The 26,979-nt window shown below is 44.9% G+C and overlaps 1 protein-coding gene across 1 annotated transcript; it reads left to right on the forward strand.

Annotated features, from left to right (window-relative positions):
* Nucleotides 1-298: 298 nt before the first annotated feature.
* On the forward strand, nt 299-26,670 carry SSH3 (slingshot protein phosphatase 3). The gene is made up of 14 exons (XM_075288012.1): nt 299-634; nt 4,448-4,485; nt 5,099-5,258; nt 8,506-8,624; nt 8,992-9,063; nt 9,136-9,201; nt 9,283-9,471; nt 11,042-11,123; nt 11,326-11,454; nt 13,254-13,300; nt 13,937-14,083; nt 22,704-22,904; nt 23,566-24,016; nt 25,357-26,670. The coding sequence occupies exons 1-14, from the start codon at nt 572-574 to the stop codon at nt 25,630-25,632; spliced, it is 2,040 nt and encodes a 679-aa protein (XP_075144113.1). The 5' UTR covers nt 299-571; the 3' UTR covers nt 25,633-26,670.
* The last annotated feature ends 309 nt before the right edge of the window (nt 26,671-26,979 follow it).

Consider the following 26,979-nt stretch of genomic DNA (forward strand, 5'->3'; position numbering starts at 1 on the left):
ATACCACTCCCCTCTGCTCAAGGAGGTTCTGCAGCAGCTGTAATACCAGCCCCTATGCTCAAGGAGTTTCTGCAGCAGCTGCAATACCACTCCCCTCTTCTCAAGGAGGTTCTGCAGCAGCTGCAATACCACTCCCCTCTTCTCAAGGAGGTTCTGCAGCAGCTACAATAACCACTCCCCACTGCTCGAGGAGGTTCTGCAGCAGCTGCAGTGTGTGTTCTCTACATCTCCGAGCACCTGAGGCCTTGTGTGTTATGGCATACAGGAGGAGGCAGGATGGCTGCCTGCACACCGGGCACCGAGCATCTCCCGTCAGCTGCTGCCCACGCCTGTGCCCTGTCCCCGGCTCCTGCACACACTTCCCTCCATGTAGGGGCATGTCACTTTCTCCGGAGACTCTCTCTTCCCCCTCACATACCTCTCCAGCCTCCGGCTCCTCCTTCAGGGGGCCGGACATCGCTCTCTTCCTGATTTTTGCAGTCAAAGTAAGAAAGCAAGAAAGACACCGAGAATTAAGAAAGTCCGTGGGAGAGGCGGCCAAGACTGGCAGAGCCGGGCAGGGGGTGGCAACATGGCGCTGGTCACCCTGCAGCTGTCTTCTCTGGAGGAGGGGGCGAGCAGCACACCTGTGCAGGTAATAGTGGGAGCAAACACTTCATGCTGGGTATATATATATACACCCTGTACTTACTTGTCATCATATCATATGGATATATATATATGTGATATACATGCCAGGGCTATAGATATATGCCAGGGTTATATATACATGCCAGGGCTATATATACATGCCAGTGCTGTATATACATGCCAGGGCTGTATATACATGCCAGTGCTGTATATACATGCCAGGGCTATATATACATGCCAGGGCTATACAACAAACTAAAACTGTAACTATCCTATAAATATGTATATATATATGTCTGTAAAGATAACAGGATATGTGGGGAGGGATAATGGACTACAACCGCCATATGCCACATATATATGTGATATACTGTATATATGTATGTACAAGTAACAGAGTACTCATTGGATGTGATCGTGGATACAATGTAACCTCACTTCTTTGTGAAGACAACCCCACAGGATCTCTATAAGTTCCTGTCTTGTACATTAAACAGAGGCTAAGTTATGGCATCCTTCACCTATAGGATCAATGTAAAACAAATGCATGTAATGTATTGAGTAGGCTCTCTACATTGAGGGTCCCTGTGTAAGAACAGTCATGGGCCCTTGTTATTTAGTAGCGCACCCCCTTACGTCTCTCTAACAACCCACCAGTAGTTGTTAGCCATGAATACATTGGCTTAGCCACTTACCTGCCATAGGTAAGTAGCTGCTGGGCCCCTGTGCAGAAGGAGGGCCACGTCTCAGTTTTCATTCTATTTCATTATTACTGCATTATCTACATGTTTCAGTTCAGTACAGTGTATATAGATGTATATATGTGTTAGTGCTTGATGATATATAAATATTCATTCCATATAATACATGCATTATTTAGTGCAGCTGCAGGAGACAGCGCTCCTGAATGACTATATAGCGTTACACACCACCATGATGTAATGTTACTGTCAGTGTGATAAATGGATCCTGACTACGGCACACCACTCCTATGCTGCATTCCCAGTTACATTGTACCAGGCTGGCAGGGTGAGGCTAGTGATGGGAGTAATATGGCATCATACTGATGGTGTTAGGGGAGGTTGTGATATCCAGAGGAGGGGGCACTGATGCCCATGTCAATGCCATGTATGTCCCTGGTTCTATCAGGTATTTTGCTGTACGCTATCATTACATCTTCCTGACTTGTATGAGAATTTCAACTCGACTAGAAATACATGGCGGCGAGCCTTCTCTGGGTGAATGACTAGGCCCGGGGCAGTTGTCAGCCTTAGTTTATCATGTGTAGGCCTGTGTGATGTATGTGTGGATAACGAAAGGTAAACAGGTCAAAGTACACATGGGTGGGGGGCTCGGCGTCCTCTGGAGTCATACAAAGTAGTGTAGTGACACATTAGTATTGTATGTTATCTATACAATAAATATTACACAATTGTGATACGTTATAGTAATACAGTGACACTGCACTAGAAGACCCCCCCCTTAGAGAAGACCCCCCCCAGTGAGAGATTTTCAGCATTATACTCTATTGAAGCGGTCATTCTGTGAGCAGACACCTCCCCATCCAACCAGACCACTTTTTTTGGCACATATTTTAGAGAGAACTCCTTTGACCACACATTGGCCTTACATATATACTGTGAGACCAATATGGAGGCCGTTCTGTGCCGCATCACAGGACTGCAGCGAGCAAGAGATGTGGAAGGGGTAGGGTTGAGCCGATCTTGACTTTTCAGGATCGATTTTGAAATCCGATTTCCGATCATTTTTCATTCGAACCCGATCTCGATCCCAATTCCGATCCCAATGCAAGTCAATGGGATTTTTTTTTACTAATCGGAGATCGGATTTTAAAAACGATCCTATTCACTATACAGCATGGAATCTAACAATTGAACGCTTTAATTGTTAGAATCCACGCTGTGTAGTGAATTTTTTTTAATCACTAAGTAGCCAGAGGATTTTTTTTTAATCCTCTGGCTACTTAGTCCCCCCCTGGTGTCCACTTACCTGCTGGTCCGGTGCCCGGTGTTCTCGTTCTTCTTCGCCTCGCTGCCCCGCCTCCCAGGTTAGGAGAGTGTGGGCGGGTACTGGGAGGGGAGACGTCACGTTTCCCCTCCCAGTACCCGCCCACACTCTCCTAAGCCACAAGCCACGCCTTCTTCCTAGCTCTTTAACACTAATCTGGGAGGCAGGGGCAGCGAGGCGAAGAAGAACAAGAACATCGGGCATCGGAGCAGCCATCTCTGCAGGTAAGTCTCCCATTAAAATGAATGGACGCAGCCGGCGTGCAGGGGGTTAAGGCTGTGTGCCGGTTGCTTCCATTCATTCCTATGGAAACGCAGTGGAGCCTTCACACTGAGTATACACTCCGCTCAGAATGAGCGGAGCGTATACTCAGTGTGAAGGCTAACATTGTTAGCTTTTCCCACAATGCTTGGCCAGTAGCAAAGCATTGTGGGAAATAACCACCGATCTCGATCCCACCTAAAAAGATCATGTTCGGAATTCCGATGGCGATCGTGAAATTTTCTCGATCGGAATCCAATCTTTTCCGAACACAATCGCTCAACCCTAGTAAGGGGAGAAAAGTCACCAGCATCAAACTGGAACAGAGAGGACGAGTCATGGGCAACATGTGACTGGCAGAAAAAACAAATGACTGAGATGCCAGGCATAGATGCCAAGAGACAGGTGTTATGGAAACCGCATCCCAAAATGGACATCCATGGGGTATTCCCAGACAGGCTTTAAAGTTCAGACTTTGGATTATAAAATGCTAGTAAGTACAGATAAATTTAGCAGTGAAGGGGAGAAAGAAGCCATGTTGGGGCCTAGGAATGGGGAGAGGGGAGCTGTGTTAAAAACCAAGAATGAGAGTGATCGCCATACTAAGGTCCAGGTGGAAGGAACCATGCTGAGTACTACTGTATATGAAATATCTATTATTATTATTATGCTTCCTTATATAGCGCCATCATATTCCGCAGCGCTTTACAGACATTGTCAGTCACTGTCCCATATAGGGCTCACAATCTACATTCCCTATCCGCGTGTCTTTGGATTGTCAGAGGAAATCAGAGTACCCGATCTATCTGACTGCCTGCCTGTCTGTCTGTCTATCCATCTATCCATGTAGTCAGTACAGGGAACAGGGTACTCGGGATGTGTTTGGTGATACAATGAATCCTCTCCATAAGTCTATGTCTTAGGGGCTATATTGGCGTCAAGGAGTGAGATGAAAGCTATGCTGGGAACAGAGGTTTGCAGGAAATGAGCGAGACTATGCCCACACTGCCATTTGCACCAATGGGGCATCATTGTTTTTAAGAATCTGTCATAGACTTAAGCTAAAGCAGGATAAAGTGTCCTATAATAGTACGAAAAAAGACTCTAGACTAGAACAAACAGTAACTGCAGATTTATTGCCATGGTGCACACCTTGTGAGAAATTCGGCACAACCTGCTAGACATGTTCCACGTCTTGGCTCATGTACTGTGCACAGGGCTATAAAGTTGGAATTCCCTATATATGACTTCATAACGTGGTATAGATTCCCCAAATCCTGGATCTAGATGTGCTCACACACTTAGCCATGATATAGAGACTAAAGAGACTTTAATCCACAGTTCTCTGTGACAACGCTATATATAGTAGAAATATTGCTATTAATATGATTTTTTACATTTTATTTTCCAAGCCTTCCTTCACATAGTTAAGTGTTGAAACCTGGACATCCCCTTTAACTGGAGTAAAGTAAGATCTGCAAAAAAAAAAACTTTCTAAAACCTTATTATGGATATTTTTTTTTTGTAGGATGATGAAAAAAGCAGGAGGAAGCGAATGCAAAGGCGGTGAGAGAGTATTTATTTTATCATTCAAAGGGCACGTGTACCCAGGAGAAAATACATATAGAAAAAAATCTGATTTGTGTTTTTGCACTGGAGCCCACAGCAGAAATCTGCGGTTGAGCCTTGGGTTTCTGTTGCAGCCACAGATGTGGGCTGAACACGCTGATTCCAATCCACTTCCTACTTCAGTATCAGCATCTAGGCCATCAATGGGGTTCTGACACTCGTGACCCGGGTAACAGCTATTTGTAGTGGCAGTGGTGCTCCCCGATCCTTGTGTGACATCATGTTCATCAGTGCCATGGCCTAATCGTAGCTCAGTCTCATTCAAGTGAATAGGCTGAGCTACAATTCTAAGAACAGCCACTATACAACCATACAGCGCTGCGCTATAAGAGGCCACAGTGCTCACCTGAATGCTGCAGCTTCTTCAAACCATGGGTCCCAGGCTGTGACTACGGTTGGGGTCCTGGGTGTCAAATTCCTGCTGATCTTCAAATTTGGGACCTATTCTAAGGTTAGATCATCAATTATCAAGCCTGGAAAACCCAATATAACCTTGTTTGTTGCATATCATTATTCTCGTCCTTCAATTTTTGTGTTCTTTTCCTCACAGGCAGAGCTTTGTCATGGTGAAAGGGGCTGCCTTACTCCTACAAGAAGAGGGTGAACCAGAAGAGATTGATGGGCCCCCCCAAACATCAGGCCCCAGTGAGCAAGAGCTCCACCTACAGTCCATGCTTAGACTACTGTGGGAGGAGGACACTCTGAAACTGGTGAGATCCCTTGCCTTGTTAGTGAATACATGACGGGTCATACCTTTATATTACAACTACGCTGAATTATTATTGCTATTCCTGTTATCTGTAGTAAGACCAGAGGGATGAAGCTGGCCATATACTTACCAAAACTGTCAGGGAACCGCTCAGCTGACACTCCTTTCAACCCCCCAGACATGACCGAGCATTTATGTGTTGAAAATAGGGAAGTAAACCACTGTAAGACACTTCTGTCAGCGGCTTATCTCCCCTGAGAAAGTAGAGTCGGACATGTTGAAAGTTATCAAGCCTGGCCCTTATTTCCTCCAATATCTGCCACCATGGAAGAGTCAGGACATATACACTAGAGTCTAGTTTGTATGTTGTGTCCTGACTCTTCCATAGTGACAGATGTTGGAGGAAATAAGGACCGGGCTTGATAACTTTCAACATGTCCGACTCTACTTTCTTGGTGACTAGATGGTTGGAGGCTCATAAAACTGTATGGCCAGCTATACTCCTATTGTAGCGTTACAGGTGACCATATACAGTCTGATTATTTGACCTGATATGACAGGCTTTTTATATTAGCATAAACATATTCACATTATGTAGGTTTTTTATTAGCTTATTAAAGAGGACCTTTCACCAATTTGGGCACAGGCAGTTCTATATACTGCTGGAAAGCCGACAGTGCGCTGAATTCAGCGCACCATCGGCTTTCCTGATCTGTGCCCCGGGTAAAGCGCTATCGGTACCGCTATCGTAGCTCTTTACAAGTTCAGGTACGTCCTTCTTCAAAGCAGCGCCTATCGTGCTGTACAGTGTGAGCGGGGAGGAACGTCCCCATCCCTCCGCTCACAGTGCTCGTCCATAGATGAGTAGTATCAGGAGGGGAGGGGGCGTTCCTCCCTGCTCACACTGTACAGCATGATAGGCACTGCTATGGAGAAGGACGTTCCTGACAGACTGTCAGGAACGCCCTTCTGACTGTAAAGAGCTACGGTAATGGGACCGATAGCTCTTCACCCGGGGCACAGATCGGGAAAGCCAACAGTGTGCTGAATTCAGCGCACTGTCAGCTTTCCAGCAGTATATAGCACTGCCTGTGCCCAAATCGTTGAAAGGTCCTCTTTAAAAAGCATTTTTGAAAGCCCAAGGGGTGACCCATCTGCTGCAGGGGCCAGAGGGTTGGATACAGCTGCCACCCTCTAAACCAGCAATTTTTTTTTGCTTATTGCTTGTGCTAATGTAGATAATGATAAGAACTAGATGGTGACTCTTGTATTCCTCAATCTTAGGCCCCATTCACACGGGGCACGGGATGGCGTATTTTGGTCCTGATTTTGACGCGGGAAGCCGCGTCAGAATTGGACCAAAATGCGTCTGCCGCTGCTGCTGCTTCCCACTCCGGAGTAGGCCCAAATGAATGGGCCTAGTCCAGAGGGTGCTGCCACAAGGCGGACGCTGTGACTGAATCAACTGCGAAATCCGCCTGAAGGAAGGGCATCTCACTTTTTTTTTCCCGTAAGCGGGGACATACCACTCACGGAAAAAAGGAAGCTAGCGGTCTGCATAGATCTCTATTGTGAAGGGGTGGATTCAGCGCCAAAATCCACCCCCTCTTGCCCCGTGTGAATGAGCCCTTAGATCATGTAGTCATTATTTATTTCAATCTCTCCTTGCTCATATTTCTTTAACAAGACTTCCATACGCTCAAAGTTCCCTTATAGACTACGCCTTGTACTGTTATGCTGCTCACTTATGCCATATGTCCTGGTCACCTTTGCAGGCCTAGAATCGATGGATAGGGGGGCTGAAGCTATAACTAGCACATTTCATCCTAGCTCATTCCTGTGGGTGCCAAGTCCTAACGCTACATCCCAACGTTTGTTGGGGCCTACAGCCCTCACCAATAAAATATGGATAGAGTGTGGCCTATTACTTCAGTTAAAGAGAACCTTTCACCTCCTCCACCAAGTGAAGTTCCAGCACCGTTGGACTTTTTCTTCCAGCTTCCACCGTTCATGAGCAACAGGTGCAGTTAGTTTTGGTTTCTGATGTACAATTCAAGCTCTGTAATGTCAGGCAGGGGGTGTGTTTCCGAGCTCCAGAGGTGTCAGAGCTCAGAATCACCTCCTTTGTCTGACACCGTCCCCCTGACAGTGAGGAGCCTAAATAGTATATCAGGCATCAAAACTAACTGCACAGATTGCTCAGGAATAGCGGGGCCTACTGTGTCAGAATCAGCGCAGAAGTAATTAAACAACGTGAAGAACAGGACTTGGAGGTGGTGAAATGTCCACTTTAACTTCCATTTACTCTTCTTTGACTTTCTTTTCCCTTTACAGCCAGCTCGACAACTAGTATTGCGCCGTCACAAGCAGGATATTTTAGGACGATGGACTAATAGGCCATGGAATGAGTGGTCCCTATGGGACATGTACTGTGCTCAGGCAGGCATTTGACCCAGCAGGTCTGAGTGCGCAAAATGTCTTTAGTTGACTATGTCATCTGCTCACGGCTGTGCTGCATTGTTAGGGTATGACTATTTCTGTTTGTCTTTTTTATGAAAAACTTTAATAAAAACAGTTGGAAAAAAAAATCGGACACATCTCGGCTCTCCTTGTTCCAGAAACTTAAATCTATGCCAGGACATTTGCTGGGCCGTGATCCTAATGGTAAAGGCCCATCCACTGTTCATAAAAGAGTTGAATGCGGCATAACTTGACACAAAGTCACAAATGTTTGTGCAGATATATGGGACGTGATAGTGTATGAGAAATTAGCTCCATAAAAAGTCATTTGATGACAAGGCCATAATATTTTTTCATATGTCTCCATATGAAATTTGAGTTAGATGGATGTCGGGTAAGGCCCCATAGAAATCTTTGTTATATTACAGCTCCAGACTACTGGAAGCCATGCACATGACTCACAAATCTTGCAGTCAGGATGCTGTCCAAGTCTAATACTGTCCATCCTCGAATCACTTGGTTGTCACTTGTAAGAACTCCCAGATCTTGCCATCTGCACATACAGTGATCAGATCATTTACATTACGTCTCTATGAGCAACGTGCCATCTTAATACAAGGTGTATATCTGATAACACAGATGATATTCCTAGAAATATACACTGAATATACTGTATATAAACATTATCTTCCGCAAATATCATTTACAATGTTTGGGTGCATTTTCTAGAAGTAAATCTTTTTTCATCCTCCTTAGCATCTGAAGTCCTGCTTATCTTTTCCCAACAGGCTGTCCGTCTGGAGCCCGTGCGGTCGTGTCTTACTAGATATCTGGTTGTGGTTTCCTCCAAGGGAAGATCTACAGAAGAACAGACAATTCTACTAGGTGTGGATTTTGCCCATGATGGGTAAGACTCTCTGTTGATACTTTCTAACTGTATATACGGAACGATTTGTTGGCTAAAAAATGGCAGAATTCAGCGGTGTTAATGATACTTGGCCCTCTTGCAACTTAACTGAGAATTACAGAGTGGTACTTGGTAGCGAATAACTCTCTTGCCATACTGTAAAACCTCTGTATAGGAAGACGTGACCTATGTGGTATACTGCTCTCACTGCTTTAGGTCCGGGCCGTTGGCTTTATTATCACCGATAACCACCAAAAGTTTGATGATAGTTCACCGAAAAACCTGCAGGACATGGGTTGTTACAGCAATATGTTATACGGGTCGCACTACAGCCATATCTATGATGTTTCATGTTCTTGTCTGATAGATCCAATGTTTGCACGATTGGGAGTGTCCTGCCAGTGTGGAGCAATACTCAGGTCTTCCTAGATGGAGATGGGTGAGTACACTACCAGGATGGGGTTGTGGCTCAGAAACTCTAGCTAATTTACCTTCTGCTTTATGTTTCCAGGGGGTTCAGTGTTACATTTGGGATGGACGTCAGGGCGTTTAAACCTATATCTGTACAAACCATGTGGTGAGTACATAATTCAGGCAGCTACTGACTTGGGTATTGCATACTGCCCTTATATAATCAGCTAGTTGTATTGCATTGCAGGGCACTGCTCCAGATGCTGCATAAAGCCTGTGAGGCTGCAGAAGTACATAACTATATTCCGGGTGCTAGTCTATGTCCTGGGTTGGTGTATTACCAGGATCATCACCGTTCACCCCAGGGATGTATTCATGCGTGGACAGCCACATCAGACATCGAATCTACACGGAAAGATCCCACCACCCCGGAGAGGTAAGAAATAACAAGATGTGGGGTGTAACATTTAGAGAGCAGCATCTTAGAAGTGAGTGAGAATTTCAAGAAGTTTTACTTCCTGATTCTATGTCTGTGTAAGGAAGGGGTGTGAGGCGAGGGGATGCAAGCGGCAGCAGGAAGACAGAAAAGAAGAAACAAAAGTTCTGTCATTTCTTCCGCTATAAAACCTTCCAGTGACCCTTCCAAGGTGTGAGATAGCGATTCCTCCCTTACATGGGTTATACTACGAATGGGGGGATATTCACATGACATTTTAATAAACCATTAAAAAAATAGGTTACTAGCTGTACCCGCGACTTCGTCCGCAAACCCCCCTCCCTTGCGCGGCCCGTTGTCCCCAACGCCCCTTTCCTTGCGGCCGCTGTGGGCCTCTCCCACACCCTGGTGTGGGGGGGACCCCACAGCCCCGCTGCTGTTTCCCCGGCTCCCTCCTAACTACCTAAATGCGCCCTCGGCCCCCCTCCCCCTTACCTCCCACCCGCGCCTCCTCCCCCCTTTAGAGCCTTCAGTCACCTTGCACATTGCCAGCCTTGTGCCCACCACTACCCACCCGTGGCACCAGTGATCCTCCCACACCCCCATTTAACCTGTGGAATCAGCCTCCCCCCCTACTCACCCTCAGCTCTCTGCTCCCAACCCCCCTCCCCAATCAACACTTGAACCCCCCCCACCCAACACACCAACTGTTGAACCCACCCCCACCCCAAGGAACATGCCGTTGACAGAAGTCGCAGTACTCACCTTGTAGTTGCTGGTGAGGTCTGCGTATGGTGACCGCAACATGAGCCGGCAGCAGTGGGGAGTTTGGCAAGACGTCTATGTTGTGGTTTGCACAGGACCCGGGTACGGGCGGCTCAGGGCTGGAGGCGTGTTCGCACTGCTGCATTTTATGCTAGCATGGGGGGAGTGTGTGGCCAGGCGGCATGTCAGCGCTGGGAAGACCGTGCACGGGTGGCTGTGTGGTGGAGACGCCGCCATATTGAGTGAAGTGTCCGTGCGTGCTGGCCACGCTCACATATTGGCGTTAACCCATGAGGTCGCTGACCTGTCTCTCTATCCCGCCCACACACCGCCATGCACCAATAGGAGCTGCATGTAACAACCTGCGTTGACGTCATGGCAGGGGCGACGTGAAGCCGGAGACAACTTTTGAGGGTCGCGGTTGCGTTTTGGGGTAAGTGACACACTTTAAAGTAGCCTATTACCCCTTCCTGGCCAATATGTAGGTGTGTGTGAAATTTCTAAGAAATCCAATCAGCCGTTCGGGTGTGATTGAGTAACAAACATCCAAACTCACAAACCCACAAACATCCAAACTCACAAACATTTATAATATTAATAGGATTGCCATTTTCACAGATCTCTCAATACTAAAATGTAAGAGGGATCCATGAAAATGGGGGGGCGTCTCTAGGGAGCAAAACTGTTTTCTACCATGTTGTGTGAATCTGGACTAAGCTGTGACTATAATAAAGCAGACATTAGTAACACCCGCTGATAGACACTTTCTGTAAGTTTACTTTGTTTGATTTTTCTTATTATGTAGGGAAGAAACTGAGAGAATCATTCGCAGAAAGCTACGAGACATCTTGAGAGAGAGCGATCTGGAGAATATAACATCCAAACAGGTAAGAAGTAGTAATGGGAGAGGAAAATGAGAATATGGTGAGTAATGGTACTTCAGACTAGTCATCCCATAATGACATTATATGACCTATCCACAAGACAGGTGATAATCTGATTGCTGGGAGTCCCACAACTGGGATGTGACGATGACAGATCCTTTCCCATGGAGTGTCCCCTCCCTCCTACGTGCTTGTTGTCTTGCAGGTGCGCACGGCTCTGGAGCAGCATACTCACTGTGCTCTACAAGATTACACAGAGTTCATTGATAATGAGATGATCATGATCCTAGCGCAGATGGACCGACCCTCCGAGATCTTCCCCTATCTTTATCTGGTACGGTTTCATGTATGAACATTCTTTGCCCCTAAGATTTTAAGCCCATTGTTATCTCACACTTCATTCTGCTTCAGAAGCACAAACTTGCCTCTGTGGTCAAAACCATTGAAGCAATGCAGAGATAATCATCTTTTTATGTATATACAAATGTACTGGAAAGTTCATTGATTTACAAGACTTACCTATAGACAGACACAATCTGAAATCACCATCCTTTCAGCCTCTGGAGTCCTTTGTGGTAAGTCAGGCCCGCTATTGGGGCTTATTTGCATAGCCATATAAAGCTGATTATCGGTTCATGGTGTTATGACATTAAGGGTATATTTCTGTTACTATTGAAGGCCCCTACACAGCACTATTATAGGTTTAGCGCCTGATATGTGCAGGTTTTATGTGTAAAGTGTCTGAATTTATTTTAGCCTTCCGGGATGGTTTTATACACGAGTAACAATTTGGGACCCCATGGTGGTTCATTGATGTGTCCTTAATATATTGTGATATTCACTTTCTTAGCAAGTTCTAGCTCATTTCCTGCACTTTTTTATTTGTCTTCTCTATTAGGAGCTGAGATCTGTACACTGCTAAAGTACTGAGATTTGTTCACTAGGTGTACAGGTGGGGGGTTCTTGTATAAAGCAGGGGAGCTGAGGCTAGAGAGGGGGTCACTCCAAATAGTTATATCTCGAGCACAGCTGACCATAAAGTCAGAATTGTGAGCAGCTGTATACAAATATCGCAATCCTGACTGTTCTCTCAAATGATGATCCTTTGGAAATTTTAAAGCAAGACCTGCAACTGGTGTTACAAAAGAAGTCTAAGAATTTCCTGCTTCATATGACACCAGAAGCATTGTTGTATGGTCCAACATGTGGGAGATATACTGATAGTCCTGGCTCAGCTCCTCACTCTTTCGCACTGAAATAAAGCTGACAGTATGTGCCCTGTAAGTAGTGGCACTGACATCCCTGCACTGTCAGAGGGGCCGGCCTTACAGCTCAGCGTCATCACTGAGCTGTGAGGAATGCCCCCTTGACGGTACTCTTCCTTAGCTTTGTACTGTCAGGGGCGGGCATTCCTCAGAGCTCGGCGATCATGCAGAGCTGTAAGGCCGGCCCCTCTGACAGTGCAGTGGTACTTAAATTACAGATCGTCAGGGGTCCAACACCTGGGCCCCTAGCCGATCAGCTGTTTGAAGGGGCTAAAGTGTTTGGGTAGGCATGTTGGGGGGAATTTCTATACTGTATTACACAGTCCAGTCACATAGCTGACCACTGCGAGACGTGCAGGAAGAGAGGGGATGTGATGATGATCACTGGGATGTTGAGCCATGCCGACTCCATTGCCGTCGCTAGCTGCGCTAGGTTACGCGGTTGAGCATCCATGGCGTGAACAACCCAATAGAGTTGGCCCCACAGATTCTCGATTGGGTTCAAGTCTGGGGAATTTTCTGGCCAAGGGAGTACGGTAAACTCATCCTGGTGCTCCTTGAACCACGCACATACACTGCGAGCTTTATGACACGTCGCATTGTCCTGCTGGTAGATGCCATCATCCTGAGGTAAAACAATTTGCATGTAGGGGTGAACATGGTCTGCAAGGATAGATGCTTACTTGTGTTGATCCATCGTGCCTTCCACAATGATGAGTGCACCCAGATGGCTGATGACACGTGCCTTCTGCGAATGGTTATTTAACGTTGGCGGTGGTCACATTAATATGACTGGACTGTGTATAGGTTCTGTGTAGCTTCTGCTGTTGGGTGTGTAATTCTTTTCTTTCGTATTCATCTGTTTTAGGGCTCAGAGTGGAATGCCTCAAATTTGGAAGAACTTCTGAAAAACAGGTATGTTTTTGTAAACCATCTCATATGTCTTAAATGGCTGCATAACCTGCCCCATAAATATGTAAACAATACCAAGTGCGCCGCTGATCTGCAGAGGTCCTGGGCGTTGGACTCCCGCAGATCTAATAGTGATGACCTACCCTAAGGACACCTTTAAGGACTATATATTGAAAAACCGGGATATTTAGGCCATGTAGGTTCCACTAACTGATTCTCAGCAGGGCTTGTCGTGAATTTCTAATGTACAGTATCCATTCTTCTCAGGAGGTGCTTAATGGACCCGGTGACTTGTCTGTCTTAGTAAATACGTGTTATGCCCACGAAATAACAGTCTTGGAGAATATTTTTGTAGATTTCGATTCCTCTAATGTTCCACCTGGAATATTTCAATTGGGTGTTGCCATTCCATTTGTCAGCAGCGGATCATAGACAGTGTAGGAGTGTACAGGGACGGATCTGACCAACATAATTAATATGAACACCCAGGAAGAATATCGGACATGTCGCGGTGTTTTCTATAACTACAGTTATCTTCGGAATTAAACCTGCATCAGCCATTTATTTTTTGAGTGTAGTACTGCATGTCCTATATATAATATAGGATCTAAAATAGCCTTTATTTTATGTTTTTTTCAGGGTCACTCACATACTAAACGTCACTCGTGAAATTGATAACTTTTTCCCTGAGACCTTCACCTATTTAAACATCCGCGTCCTGGATGAAGAGAGCACCAACCTGTTACCATACTGGAAGGAGACGCACAGCTTTATCTCCGCTGCCAGGTAGGACAATGCCAGCACCCACCTCCTATGTCTGCTGTAGACCTGCAGATATGATCTCATGTAACTGGCAATGGCAGATCATTCCTATAGTACATACAATATCCATCATTGTGGAGGAAGCTCTGAGAAGTAGTTTGTCATTATGGTTGACGTTGGAAAACCAGACATCTAAAAGGCACTTGAATCATCTCTCCAGCAATGGGTATGTCACATTTTGAAAATCTGGCGGGATCAGCAATAGGGACTTTTGGCATATGTTCTTCTATATAGCAGCATACATTGGATGTATATAGTGGGCCATACTCGCAACTCATCATAGCATTCAAGGATCTGGTCAGCTGTGCATGTCTTTCCAATAGGGATAACTGACAGACAGCATCTTCCCTCCTGTGGGGGCAAAAGATCTGGCATGCTGACATCCAATATACAGTATATGCTTATTTTCACCTTTATATGACGTAAATTCTGGGAAGAGGTCTAAGGCATCCCTCCAATGGAGGCCTATTCCAGGTATCATACAGTAACATCTATACCTATTGGCTTTAATAGTTTACAATGGGAGATGAGATGAGCAGGCAGTTGGCTTTCAACATGCCCATTCCTTTTGTTGTAAGGGTATATAAGTCCCAACAGAGGTGTCTGCCCACATCTTTATTCCCTTTTCCTATCCGTACCATAGATACTCTGAACTGTTTATATTGCTTGGTTCATATAAGTCTAAAGTGTATGGCCAGACTGAGAAATAATCCTACAGTCTGGAGCTTTCACTAGTTCAACCTGCTGCCCCAACCATGTTGTGCCCTAGCAGTGAGCTTAGTGTACAAACAGCCCTGGGATTCTTTGTAGGTCTTGCACAGGGTTCTCTCACTTTTCTGTTTGTGACCAAGAAACTTGAAATTACTTTGTACAGTGTCGGACCTCAAAATTACTGGCAGATTTCTGAAGACTGACGTTTTATACTTCACTTTTCATGATCCATGAGCCCTGGTCTTTAAGCCTGCCTCTAGAGAAATCTACACCAGTACATGGCCCATCCCCTGCATGCCCCCTTTTCAGGAAAGTGGTGCATATGGCCACAGTTTGCGCAAAAAAAAAAAAAAGTGCATCAGAGATATCAGAAAACCTGACATTGAAGGCATATTAAATCTGCCCATATTCTTTTAAGAGGTGGAGATGGTTCTTTTTAAAATGAATGTTTTCCCGCTTAGTTATCATTGTTGGTTAGATATATATACGCATGATATTTCCAGTAAAAGCATCCATTAATCCCTTACAACTCTTCTCTTTAGATGGGCTTTCCAGGCTTATCAATTTGTAACTTATCCTTTATGATCAGCTGTTTGAAGAGACTACACATTCAGAACTTCTGCACACAAAACCAAGCACAGCTCTGTACAATTTATAGCAGCTGTGCTTGGTAGCACAACTCGGCTCCATTCACTTGAATGGGACTGAACTGTGAACAGACCATGTGATCGATGAACGTGATGTCACTTGGCCTGTGAAGTGGAAGCTGCACTCTTGAAGCACTGCTGCCCCTTTAAACAGCTGATCGGTGGCTGCCCTAGTGTTGGATCTCTGCTGATCTTCAATTGATGACCTATTCTAAAGGTTATCAATAAGTTTGGAAAACGACTTTAGGCTGAGGACCCATGTTGCAGATTTTTCTGCATTTTTTTGGAGCCAAAACCAGGAGTGGATTGAGCAGAAGGTAGAAGTATAAGAGTTTCCTATATATTTCCCAAAAGTACTGGCACCCCTGCATTTCTGTCAGGTAATACTCTTTTTTTTTTTTCTACCAGAAAATGATTGCAATCACAAATTCTTTGGTATTATTATCTTCATTTAATTTGTCTTCAATGGAAAAACACAAAAAGAATTATCAAAAAGCCAAATTGGATATAATTCCACACCAAACATAAAAACGGGGGTGGACAAAAGTATTAGCACTGTTTGAAAAATCATGTGATGCTTCTCTAATTTGTGTAATTAACAGCACCTGTTACTTACCTGAGGCACCTAACAGGTGGTGGAAATAACTAAATCACACTTGCAGCCAGTTGAAATGGATTACAGTTGACTCAACCTCTGTCCTGTGTCCTTGTGTGTACCACATTGAGCATAGAGAAAAGAAAGAAGACCAAAGAACTGTCTGAGGACTTGAGAAGCAAAATTGTGAGGAAGCATGAGCAATCTCAAGGCTACAAGTCCATCTACAAAGACCTGAATGTTCCTGTGTCTACCGTGCGCAGTGTCATCAAGAAGTGTAAAGCCCATGGCCCTGTGGCTAACCTCCCTAGATGTGGACGGAAAAGAAAAATTGACGAGAGATTTCAACGCAAGATTGTGCGGATGGTGGATAAAGAACCTCGACTAACATCCAAACAAGTCCAAGCTGCCCTACAGTCCGAGGGTACAGCAGTGTCACCCCGTACTATCTGTCAGGGACTGTATGGTAGGAGACCCAGGAAGACCCCACTTCTTACCCAGAGACATAAAAAAGCCAGGCTGGAGTTTGCCAAAACTTACCTGAGAAAGCCAAAAACGTTTTGGAAGAATGTTCTCTGGTCAGATGAGACAAAAGTAGGAAAAGGCATCAACATAGAGTTTACAGGGAAAAAAAAGAGGCCTTCAAAGAAAAGTACACGGTCCCTACAGTCACACATGGTGGAGGTCCCTGATGTTTTGGGGTTGCTTTGCTGCCTCTGGCACTGGACTGCTTGACCGTGTGCATGGCATTATGAAGTCTGAAGACGACCAACACATTGTGCAGCATCATGTAGGGCCCAGTGTGAGAAAGCCGGGTCTCCCTCAGAGGTCAGGGGTCTTCCAGCAGGACAATGACCCAAAACACACTTCAAAAAGCACTAGAAAATGGTGGTGAGAGAAAGCACTGGAGACTTGTAAAGTGGCCAGCAATGAGTCCAGACCTGAATCCCATAGAACACCTGTGGGGGAGGAGGAGAGATCTCTTGATGGCAGTTTGGAGAAGGCCCCCTTCACCTCTCAGGGGGGACCTGGAGCAGTTTGCCAAAGAAGAATGGTCTAAAATTCCAGCAGAGCCTTGTAAGAAACTCATTGCTGGTTACCAGAAGCGGTTGTGCGCAGTTATTGTGTCTAAAGGTTGTGCTACCAAGTATTAGGCTGAGGGCGCCAATACTTCTGTCCAGCCCATTTTTGGAGTGTTGTGTAAAATGATCAATGATTTGACTTTCTTTTCATTCTCTTTTGTGTTTTTTCATTGCAAGCAAAATAAATGAAGATATTACCAAAGAGTTTGTGCTTGTAATCATTATCTGGAAGAACACGAGTATTATCTGACAGAATTGCAGGGGGGCCAATACTTTTGGCCAACACTGTAGGAAGGATGCACAGTGGACACCTGAAGGTTGTCCATAAAAGCTTTAAAGGGAATTTGACCTTGTATTAAATCTAATTGATAAAATTGAAATGAAAGTCTATAGATAATAAATAATGTTTGTTCTCTATTTAATGTTGTAATTATTTATTTTCATGCATTTATTTCTTTTATTCCTTCCTGGGGTGGCCATATTGTCACCAGGTTGTACATCTATAGGTCATTACCACCGCAATGTATGTTAGGAAAAAACCTTTCTAAACTGATTCCTCCCAAACAGTGACATATACCTTATAGAAAGAGAAAGCTACTACTCTGTATGTAGATCGGATCCCACAATAGCACTAGGTGTTACTTTACCCTCCAGATGTTCTGCTGAGCCAGCCTGCCATCTCTTGTATGATGAAGATGACGTCTCCGACAAAGTCTTGCAGAGTCTCTGTGGGCAGAGAATTATTATAATTATTATACATTTTATTTATATAGCGCCGAGCTATTCCGCAGCACGGGACAATTTTTAGGGTTAGAGTACAGACAAAATGGGTCATTATAGAGTAATAGGACTGAGGGCCCTATTCGCAAGAGTTTGCAATCTGTGAGGTGACACAAGAGTTAACTGGGGTGATACGGAAGGTATCTATTTATCCATCTATTTATGAGATAGACAGAAATAAAGCTGTATGAGCCATCAGCATCATATTATCCTGTGGGGTAATGTGGGAGCGTAAACAGAGGAGGGTTTGTTTTAGGCATTCTAACTGAAGAAGGTTTTACATTAGGAATTGTGATAGGCCTGTCTGAAGAGATGTGTCTTTAGTTTGCTTGAAGCTGTAAAAATTGGGAGTTAATCTGATTGTCCGGGGTAGAGCATTCCAGAGAAGTGGTGCAGCTCGGGAGAAGTCTTGTATACGAGCGTGGGAGGTTGTAAGTGTTAGGTCATTGAGAGAACGGAAAACACGGGTTTTGCGGTAGACAGAGATGAGGGAGATAATGTAGGGAGGTGCAGCATTGTGGAGGAGGGTGATAACTTTATATTGCAGGGGTAGACAACCTTTTTTGTTCAGCGTGCCGATTTAAATAAAAAAACCAAAGATGAGGTCTACGGAGTGGTTAGTCTTAGGTCATTGAGTGAGTGGAGAGCACGAGTTGGGCGATAGACCAAGATGAGGGAGGAAATGTAGGGAGGTGCAGCAGTATGGAGAGACTTGTGGAGGAGGCTGATACGCTTATATTGTATTCTATATTGAATAGGCAGCCAATATAGCGACTGGCACAGACCCGAGGCATTGCAGTAGTGTTTAGACTGATGGATGAGCCTGGCCGCTGCCATTGATTTTTGCTCTGTGCACGTATTGGATGACTTTGCAGGGAGAACCCTCTGGTCTGCGGTGATGACATATCCCAGCCATGGGCCATCACTTACTAGCAGCTTTCTAAAAGTAGCTCCTGTGAAAAATAAAGGATTAAGTGATGTTTTATAAGCCTCTGATACTTCCTCACACTCTGCAATCTACTCTGTACACAAGAACATCTCATCCATTATAATGTCACATCATCCCAGCGACAAAGCCCTTTAGTAGGACAGTAACAGAGAATTGTGGACTTATTACATGTTCTTTGACCTCAGATTGGCTGATTGATAACATATCTTGCAGAGAACTTTAACACTTGTACATGTCATCAATATGACATCAGAAACTACTCTGTGTATGAGGGTAGAGCTGTAAACTGGTCCCATTCACTGGCCATCCGGGGTGTGTGCAGGATTATCCCAGGGGGGTTTATTCTCTTACATTTGGAGACAAACGGTATTGTCCACTTCTTCTCAGTCGGTGATCAGTACCTTCCTGATTGTATATCACCATCGTCCACAACAAGTTGTCTCTCGACTCAGCGGTGCGAACACTTTCTGATGATTCAGATGGTTACCTGATACCTTACTGTGGATCACTGTTGGGTTGACCCCCGGGAAGGCGATAAGTACTCTGTATATAGAGACGGCTCTGACCTGCAGAGTCCTTCTGGTCGTACTGACAGGCTCCAGCAGCTTTCTCTCCTTTCTCTCTAGCACCACTGAAGCGGCATGTGAGCATTTGTCAGTGCAGACGCAGCAGTGCTAGTAGGTCAGGAAGAAGACCGAGCTGCTAGAGCGATACGGCAGCCATAATGCTTGGCCAGCTGGTCTGGCATTTAAAAAAAACAAAACTTGGGCCAAGGCATACATTCCTGCTGGTGATAATGCGCAAATAAGATTAATATGGAGTAACCGGCCCTGGGGGTGTACGGAGTGAGCCGTCTGCTCTCGCTGAATACTGGGGCTTGGTTAATGCTCGTATTCTGGTCATACACAACAATCTCTGGTTGCTTTTTTTATTCTTCACTTTCTCAGTTGGACATTCCCATCACTGCTGTAGTGTCATTGGCTATATCAACCATGCTCCCTGTCAGGGAGGCCATGGCTCCCGCTGCTGCTATATTCCTGCATCCTGCTTTCCTGATATTGACGTCTGCCTGTCATGGGATCAGTTCTTGTCTGCTGCCTTACCTGCTGCTCCTCCACAGGGTTTGACCTTGTTCTTGCCGTCTTGGTGCTGTGATTTGTCTTGTTTCTAGCATTAGCTGTCATGATCATGATTTACTCTATAATTTTATGTAAATGGTAAATGTGCTATCCAGTGCAGAATTCACTTTCTTAGGTTTTAGTGTCCACAAGAGCCCTCTAAGGAGTGTCATTGCACATCTACTTCTTTAAAGGGATGCTATCACTCACACACTATTTTTTCCTAGGTACCACGTCAGAATACCCTTAAGAAAGGCTATTCTTCTCCTACCTTTCGTCGTCTTCTCCGCGCCGCCTTTCGCCTACAATCCCAGTTTTTCTCGGTATGCAAATTATCTTTCTCGCAGCACTGGAGGTGGGCCCCAGCACTCAAACAGCACTGGGGGCGTCCCCAATGCTGCACAAGAACTCCTTCCAGTGACGTCTCCATGTTTGTCAGCAGCGTCCTCTTCTTACAGTGCAGGTTTCCGACTTCTAGGCCTTGGGCCTTGGGCAGAGCAGACTGCGCATGCCCACAGGCCACGAGAAAATGGCCGCTTACAATACTGTGCATTTTCTCGTGGCCTGTGGGCATGTGCAGTCTGCTCTGCTCAAGGCCCGAGTCCTAGAACTTACAAGCCACCGCCGGAAGAAGAGGATGCTGCTGACGAAGATGGAGGCGGCGCTGGAGAGAGTTCTTTCGCAGCATTGGGGACACCCCCAGTGCTGTTTGAGCGCTGGGGCCCGCCCTCAGTACTCGAGAGAGCTAATTTGCATACCGAGAAAAACTGGGATTGTAGGTGAACAGCGGTGTGGAGAAGACAACGAAAGGTAGGAGAAGAATAGCCTTTCTTAAGGCTATTCCAACGTGGTACCTAGAAAAAATTGTGTGTGAGTGATAGGATCCCTTTAAAGCATTCCTAAAATCCTAAAACTGCTTTTCACAAGTGACTACAAGTGTGAGTATAAGTATAAACGTTGCAATTTATCTTATTAAAGAAAAAAAATGCTTCCTTCTGCATTTCTCAGGCTGTGGTCCTCATTCCTGCTTTTATTTAGCGTTACTACTAACATAGAGCTATGTGGAGGGGGGAGGAGGAGGCTGATGCTTCTGCTAAATTCTGCTACACTATGTACCGTGGTAGGGGGTTCTCTTACTGAGGCAATAAATCAGCTGCCTCTTCCTCCCCTCTCTTCTCCATAGACTTTTTATGTTTTGAGGTTTAGTACCAATGACAGAATCTATAGAGTGAAGGATAAACTGTTTTTGGCCTTCTATATGTAAGTTAAGTTTGGATTGACGGTGGTGGACAGTATCCAGTAGAACCGTATGTAGCTTGACCTGCAAGTGGTTTCGGACTGGATTTGCCTACACACATCTGCAAGTGCCCCATCTGGAACTGCTGCCCCTTTGCCAGTAAACAACATTTTCAGCTTCTGCCCTTGTCACGGTAGGTGAACCAAGCGAATTAGTCCCGCACCATTGCACTTGCAGGCTGGTTTGCATATCCATAAAAAGATATATCGTTTATAAGGTTGAATAAAGAGGCAGGTCCAAGTTACCTATAATCCTTAGCGTTGATCGAGAGGAAGGCAAACACCCCAAGAACACAGACGACAATTACACCATATAATGGTAAAAATTTCTTCCTGACTCCAAAATTTCTGTCTCTCATCTCCAAAAATCTGTTCACTAGAGTTTATAATTTAGTTATAGTCCGTAATTTTATTGAGACTCCACGGACTGTTATACCCCAAACCACCCACCCCACCCCCTCATATAGCGGTCACCAACTAAGAGGAAGATGAGACTCCACGGACTGTTATACCCCAAACCACCCCCCATACAGCTGTCACCAACTAAGAGGAAGATGAGACTCCACGGACTGTTATACCCCAAACCCCCCCACCCCCATATAGCGGTCACCAACTAAGAGGAAGATGAGACTCCACGGACTGTTATACCCCAAATCAGCCACAACCCATACTCTCCCGCTCGACTCCAACTCCCCCCTTCCCCACTTTACTAGCTTTGGCAATGCCAAATATCCATTCGGCCGTGCCATTAAAGCCGATTTGATTTGATTTGATTTATTTGATAACCATGTACAATGCTGATATTGTAGGGCCCTACACAGCACTACTAGTTTGGGTGACATATTGGACTCTGTAAACTCCTTGTAATATCCAAGCATTGCAGCTTTAGGTTCACAGTTCTTTACTAGGGAACTCTCTTTATGGCCTTACGCAGCCACCACTGGTGTGTTTGGGTTTATATGGTTAGTATTGCACTCAATAGGAACAGAATACATCCATATGCAGTGAGCTTTAATGGTGGCCTATACAAGTTTGTCATGGTGATCTGGTTGTTAGGCCTATGAGAGGTCCTAAAATACGCACGGTTGTGAGAACATCCGTACCCACGGCACAGTATGTGGATAAATCAGCCTTCTTGGGTTCATCAAGTGGAGACTAAGAGGGTTAGGTCTGTGGTATGGTCACGTGGCTTAGGATTAGCAGCCACAGACTTACCCTTGTTAGGTCATCTCTCATGGTCCCATCTCACGTGGTGAATTTTCCATCCGACCCATCAGATTTTCTTTTGCTAGAGTCCCTTTAGGATTAAACACCCTCTGATAGGTCTTGTTGAGTAAACCTGCCCCTAGGTACCACGGATTCTCTGTGAGGTAGGTTAAAACTAGCTGTCCCCTTTGTCTTTACAGACGACAAGGCACCCGTGCCCTGGTACACTGTAAGATGGGCGTCTCTCGTTCCGCCTCCACGGTTATAGCTTACGCCATGAAGGAGTATGAGTGGTCGCTTGAAGACGCTTTAAAACATGTTAAGGAAAGAAGGAGCATTGTGCAACCGAATAGTGGATTTCTCCGACAGCTTCAGACATACCAGGGCATTCTAGGAGCAAGGTGAGGAATATGTAAAAAACCACTGTATTGCCATATTGACTAAATGGAGTCTAACTCCGAAACTGAAATTGCGCATTCCCCGTCTGAACGGATCAGCGGTCACATAGAAGGTACATGTCGTTCTTCATGAAATAATACATGCTTGGACTGTTATTGCACTTAATAATAGACATTTGTCCACCATGTTAAGTTCGTGAAAGGGAGAGAGTGTGTATTAAGGAAAAGCAGATGATTCAGGATTGATCCTGAAGAAGGAAAAACCCCATAAAGCTACGGCCAAGTTGTGCGAAAAATCTAAAAAAAATTGTGCGTGAACATTTTGTGTTTACGGCTCCTGATCTTCCTGGTTACAGCCCACAAACATAAAATGATGGCATTTGCTATGACTATATGCTAGGGGGTATGACCACTAGAACCCCAATAATCCCAGGAACATAGGGGCGACATCACTCACTCAAGCAGTGTGGCTTCTTGAGTTTAGGGGCTGTAAAGGGGGTGAGAGTTTCCCTTTAAATACAGCTGGGTAGAGGACCTATCCTAGTGGCACGCTGTCACTTTATGATAGGAATACCCCTTTAATGGCTATTCTCAGTGCCTGCATAATAGTCAAAATAAAAGTCTTTTTCCTAACTTACGACTTCTGTTACCCTATTTCTTATAGCAAACAACGACACAGTCATCTGTGGGACCCAAGCTCGACACCCCCACCACCCCCAGAATTGTCAAGTCCTCCAGAACCTCTGCCAGGGTCTTCTACTGTATCACTCAATGTTAGACAGAGGAAAATGAACTTGCGAGCTCTCATGAGATCCATCAGTGAGATGGAAGTAACAGACACTGGACCAGAGGAGAGGACCAAGTGTGAAGATAATGGACACCTGGAAAAGCTGGACACTGTATCTGAAGGTCAGGAGAGCGCATCAGAACATCTGGACAGTGTATCGTCCATGGATGACAGCTTATTGGAAAGAAAGGAGAGTTTTATGGACCAAGAAGAGGATTTTCATCCAGCAGAGCAGCAGGACGCAGAAGTCCAAGAAGGTGGACTAACCAAGACAGACTCATACCAAAAGAATTCTGCATTGGTGGAGGAGAACCCATATCTGGATGAGGTGAGGGCTGCTATACTCAACATGGTGCCTGTATCTCAGACCTAGCATATACCTATTAGAACACAGTACTGTTTATAGCCACAGAAGTATAGCTGTATCCTGGGGGTAAGATGGCCCGACCGTAATCTGGAGTGTGAAGCTCTCTGTGAATTGTCTCTCCCATCCTTAAGGGAATTGGCACACAATCTCTTATCATCTATTCACAGGATAGGCAAAGTGTCTGATGCTGGGCTATTACAGATCATCACAAGGGTCCCGTGAAAGCAGAGATGGTTATGCGTGTGCATTGCCTCTCCAGCTCAGTACGGCCCATGGCTGTCTGTCAATCCTATAGAGATTGAATGGAGCAGCAGTACACATGCATGACCATTGAGGACATGGGACTCTTGTTCTTGTGATTGGTGGAATCCCCAGTTATCAGACACTTACCACCTATCCTGTAGTTTGTTTGCTAGGGTTGGGGGCTTAGTAGCCCCCTGCACAATGTTTATGCATTGATAATAGATCAATATGCAGTAAACTACTATACTGCCCCTAGTGGCAGCTTCAGGTAACCAGAATGAAATTAGTTACAGATAGATAGATGTCTTTAAGAACTCCGGCTTCAAAATGAAATGGTTAATTATTTTTAATGATATCATACCATTTTTATTGCTATACAGTTACTTAGATACATAGTTTGTTACAGATTTGCTTTCATAGCAATTCAATCACTACTATTTTTTTCTGCTTCTGGCTGATGATGGTTGAAGGAGTCAGAGCAGGAGGTAAAGTCGGAGTTGTTGGTTTGGTCTTCCGACCTGGAAAATGGCATGTGCAGAGTATTATTATTATTTAATTATTATGCTTATATAGCGCCATCATATTCCGCAACACTTTACAGATATTGACAGTCACTGTCCCATATAGGGCTCACAATCTACATTCCCTATCAGTATGTCTTTGGTGTGTGGGAGGAAACCGGAGTACCCGGAGGAAACCCACGCAAACACGGGGAGAACATACAAACGCCTTACAGATGTTGTCCTTGGCAGGATTTTAACCCAGGACTCCAGTGCTGTAAGGCTGCAGTGCTAACCACTGAGCCAGCGTGCTGCACCCAAATGTATATGTCAGATTTCATTACCCTAGTAAGATACTTGAAACTAACAATTGACCCAAAGCTGATATAAACCATCTACACCATCTTTGTTATCGGCATGTGTGTGTGTGTGTGTGTGTGTGTGTGTGTATATATATATATATATATATATATATATATATATATATATATATATATATATATATATATACACATCCCAGTACTGACCTGACCTGCTGTATAATTCTCCATTTTGCAGGTGTTTAGAAGCAGTTCTCCATCTTCTCCAGTCACTCATAGTCCATCATCATCTTCATCATCATCTGCCCGCCGAAGATCCAGACGCAAAAAGAAGCTTGGCAGTCAGCAATCAGTGGAGTCCCCACGGGCCGGACATGCTGTAAAGTCTCAATCTGTATCTGAGGTTCAAGGAGCTGCTCTTGTTAGCAAGCGCCTACAGGAGGCAGGACACCAGAGCCGCAAGGCCAGGATCACTCGGCAGAGCAATGTGGGGGATGCACCGGAGGAATGCTGATGGATCTAGCAGATTATTTTTTTATAAAATGATTTTTATTTCATGTCTTCTGTTTAATGAAGCACATTGCTGCCACATGGGATCTAACCACAGCTTCAATATAAGACAGACTCAGGGACAGCATCACTACGCTCTGTCGCCACCATCCAAGACCAGATACTTATCAATATTATTATTGGCTTATATTGCTTTTAGGTTCTGCCTGCCTGACTATCAGCTCTGGACAATCCCGTGTGTCACGCGGCTTCAATGCACGCTTTGTAGACTTTAAGACATTGCCAAAACCTAAGCCATAAATGCAGTTCGCCTCATGGATCTGTGCGGACAGATTTTTGTTTTTTATTAATATATATATTTTTATAATACTCGTCTTAATATTTCTGCAAATTCCAAAGTTCTGTGCCTAAACCTGCTAATACATCGATGACATCATTTATATGATGTGACCTGTGACCACTGTAATCCAAAGGGTCGGTCCGTAAATCTGGCTGCCAATCTATGGGGAGTCTGCAGCAAAATCCACGTGTTACTGCTAAACATTGGACTTCATTCCTATACACTGAAGGGATGATGGTTACTGGGGTAATCCATAGCAATCCCACAACAGAACGAGCACGCTGTGTATTAGAAAAGTGCAGATTATCAGCTACATGTGAATGTACGTAAACTGACCTGTGTTGTGTTTCCTTATTGGATTTGTTGTGGGTTTTGCTGCGGGTCTTCAGATAATCTGCAATATAATCCAGAGCAATAGGATTTGTTTGCAGATTTTTCAACTTGAGTTTCACTGAAAAGATTAAAAAAACATCTTATTCACCTCCCCGACATTTCCATGGCAGTGCTACCATGATGCCCCCCTGACCTCTGTAGACGCGGCCTCTAAGCGATGACCTGTCAATATGTGTCTGCTGGAGACACGCTGTACAAAGATTAGTAGGGGGACCAAGGAAGCTTTGGCAGATCGAGGGAAGGTGAACATGGGGTATAATTTCATTTTATATACTGTAGGGAAATCTTTAAAATATCTGAACCAAAATCTTTACTGTTTGGTGTCTATTTGTTGTGCGGCATGCTGCATTTTCTGTGGCAAATCTGCTGTGTAGGTTTATCCTTAGCCTAAAGCAGCTTTTCTGCAGCATAGGGCCGTAGCCTAAGACTCCACTTTGCGGAAACACAGCCTTTTTATTGCAGATTTTGTTGCGTTTTTTTGAGCTAAAGCCAGGAGTGGATTGAGCAGCAACAAAAAAAAGCTGCGTTTCCGCAACGAGGGGCCTTAGACTAAGGCTCCACGTTGCGGAAAAGTTGCTTGAGGCGGAAGTCCCATGTTGTGGAAACCCAGGTTTTTTT

The sequence above is a fragment of the Leptodactylus fuscus genome, chromosome 10, assembly GCF_031893055.1.
Source record: "Leptodactylus fuscus isolate aLepFus1 chromosome 10, aLepFus1.hap2, whole genome shotgun sequence".
Lineage (NCBI taxonomy): Eukaryota > Metazoa > Chordata > Amphibia > Anura > Leptodactylidae > Leptodactylus > Leptodactylus fuscus.

Bases quoted from the DNA above. Each gene is read 5' to 3' on its own strand.
- SSH3 (XM_075288012.1), top strand. From the start codon at position 572: ATGGCGCTGGTCACCCTGCAGCTGTCTTCTCTGGAGGAGGGGGCGAGC. The intron at 9,472-11,041 runs GTAAGAAATAAC...CTTATTATGTAG, and splicing joins GATCCCACCACCCCGGAGAG to GGAAGAAACTGAGAGAATCA. The intron at 22,905-23,565 runs GTGAGGAATATG...TATTTCTTATAG, and splicing joins CAGGGCATTCTAGGAGCAAG to CAAACAACGACACAGTCATC.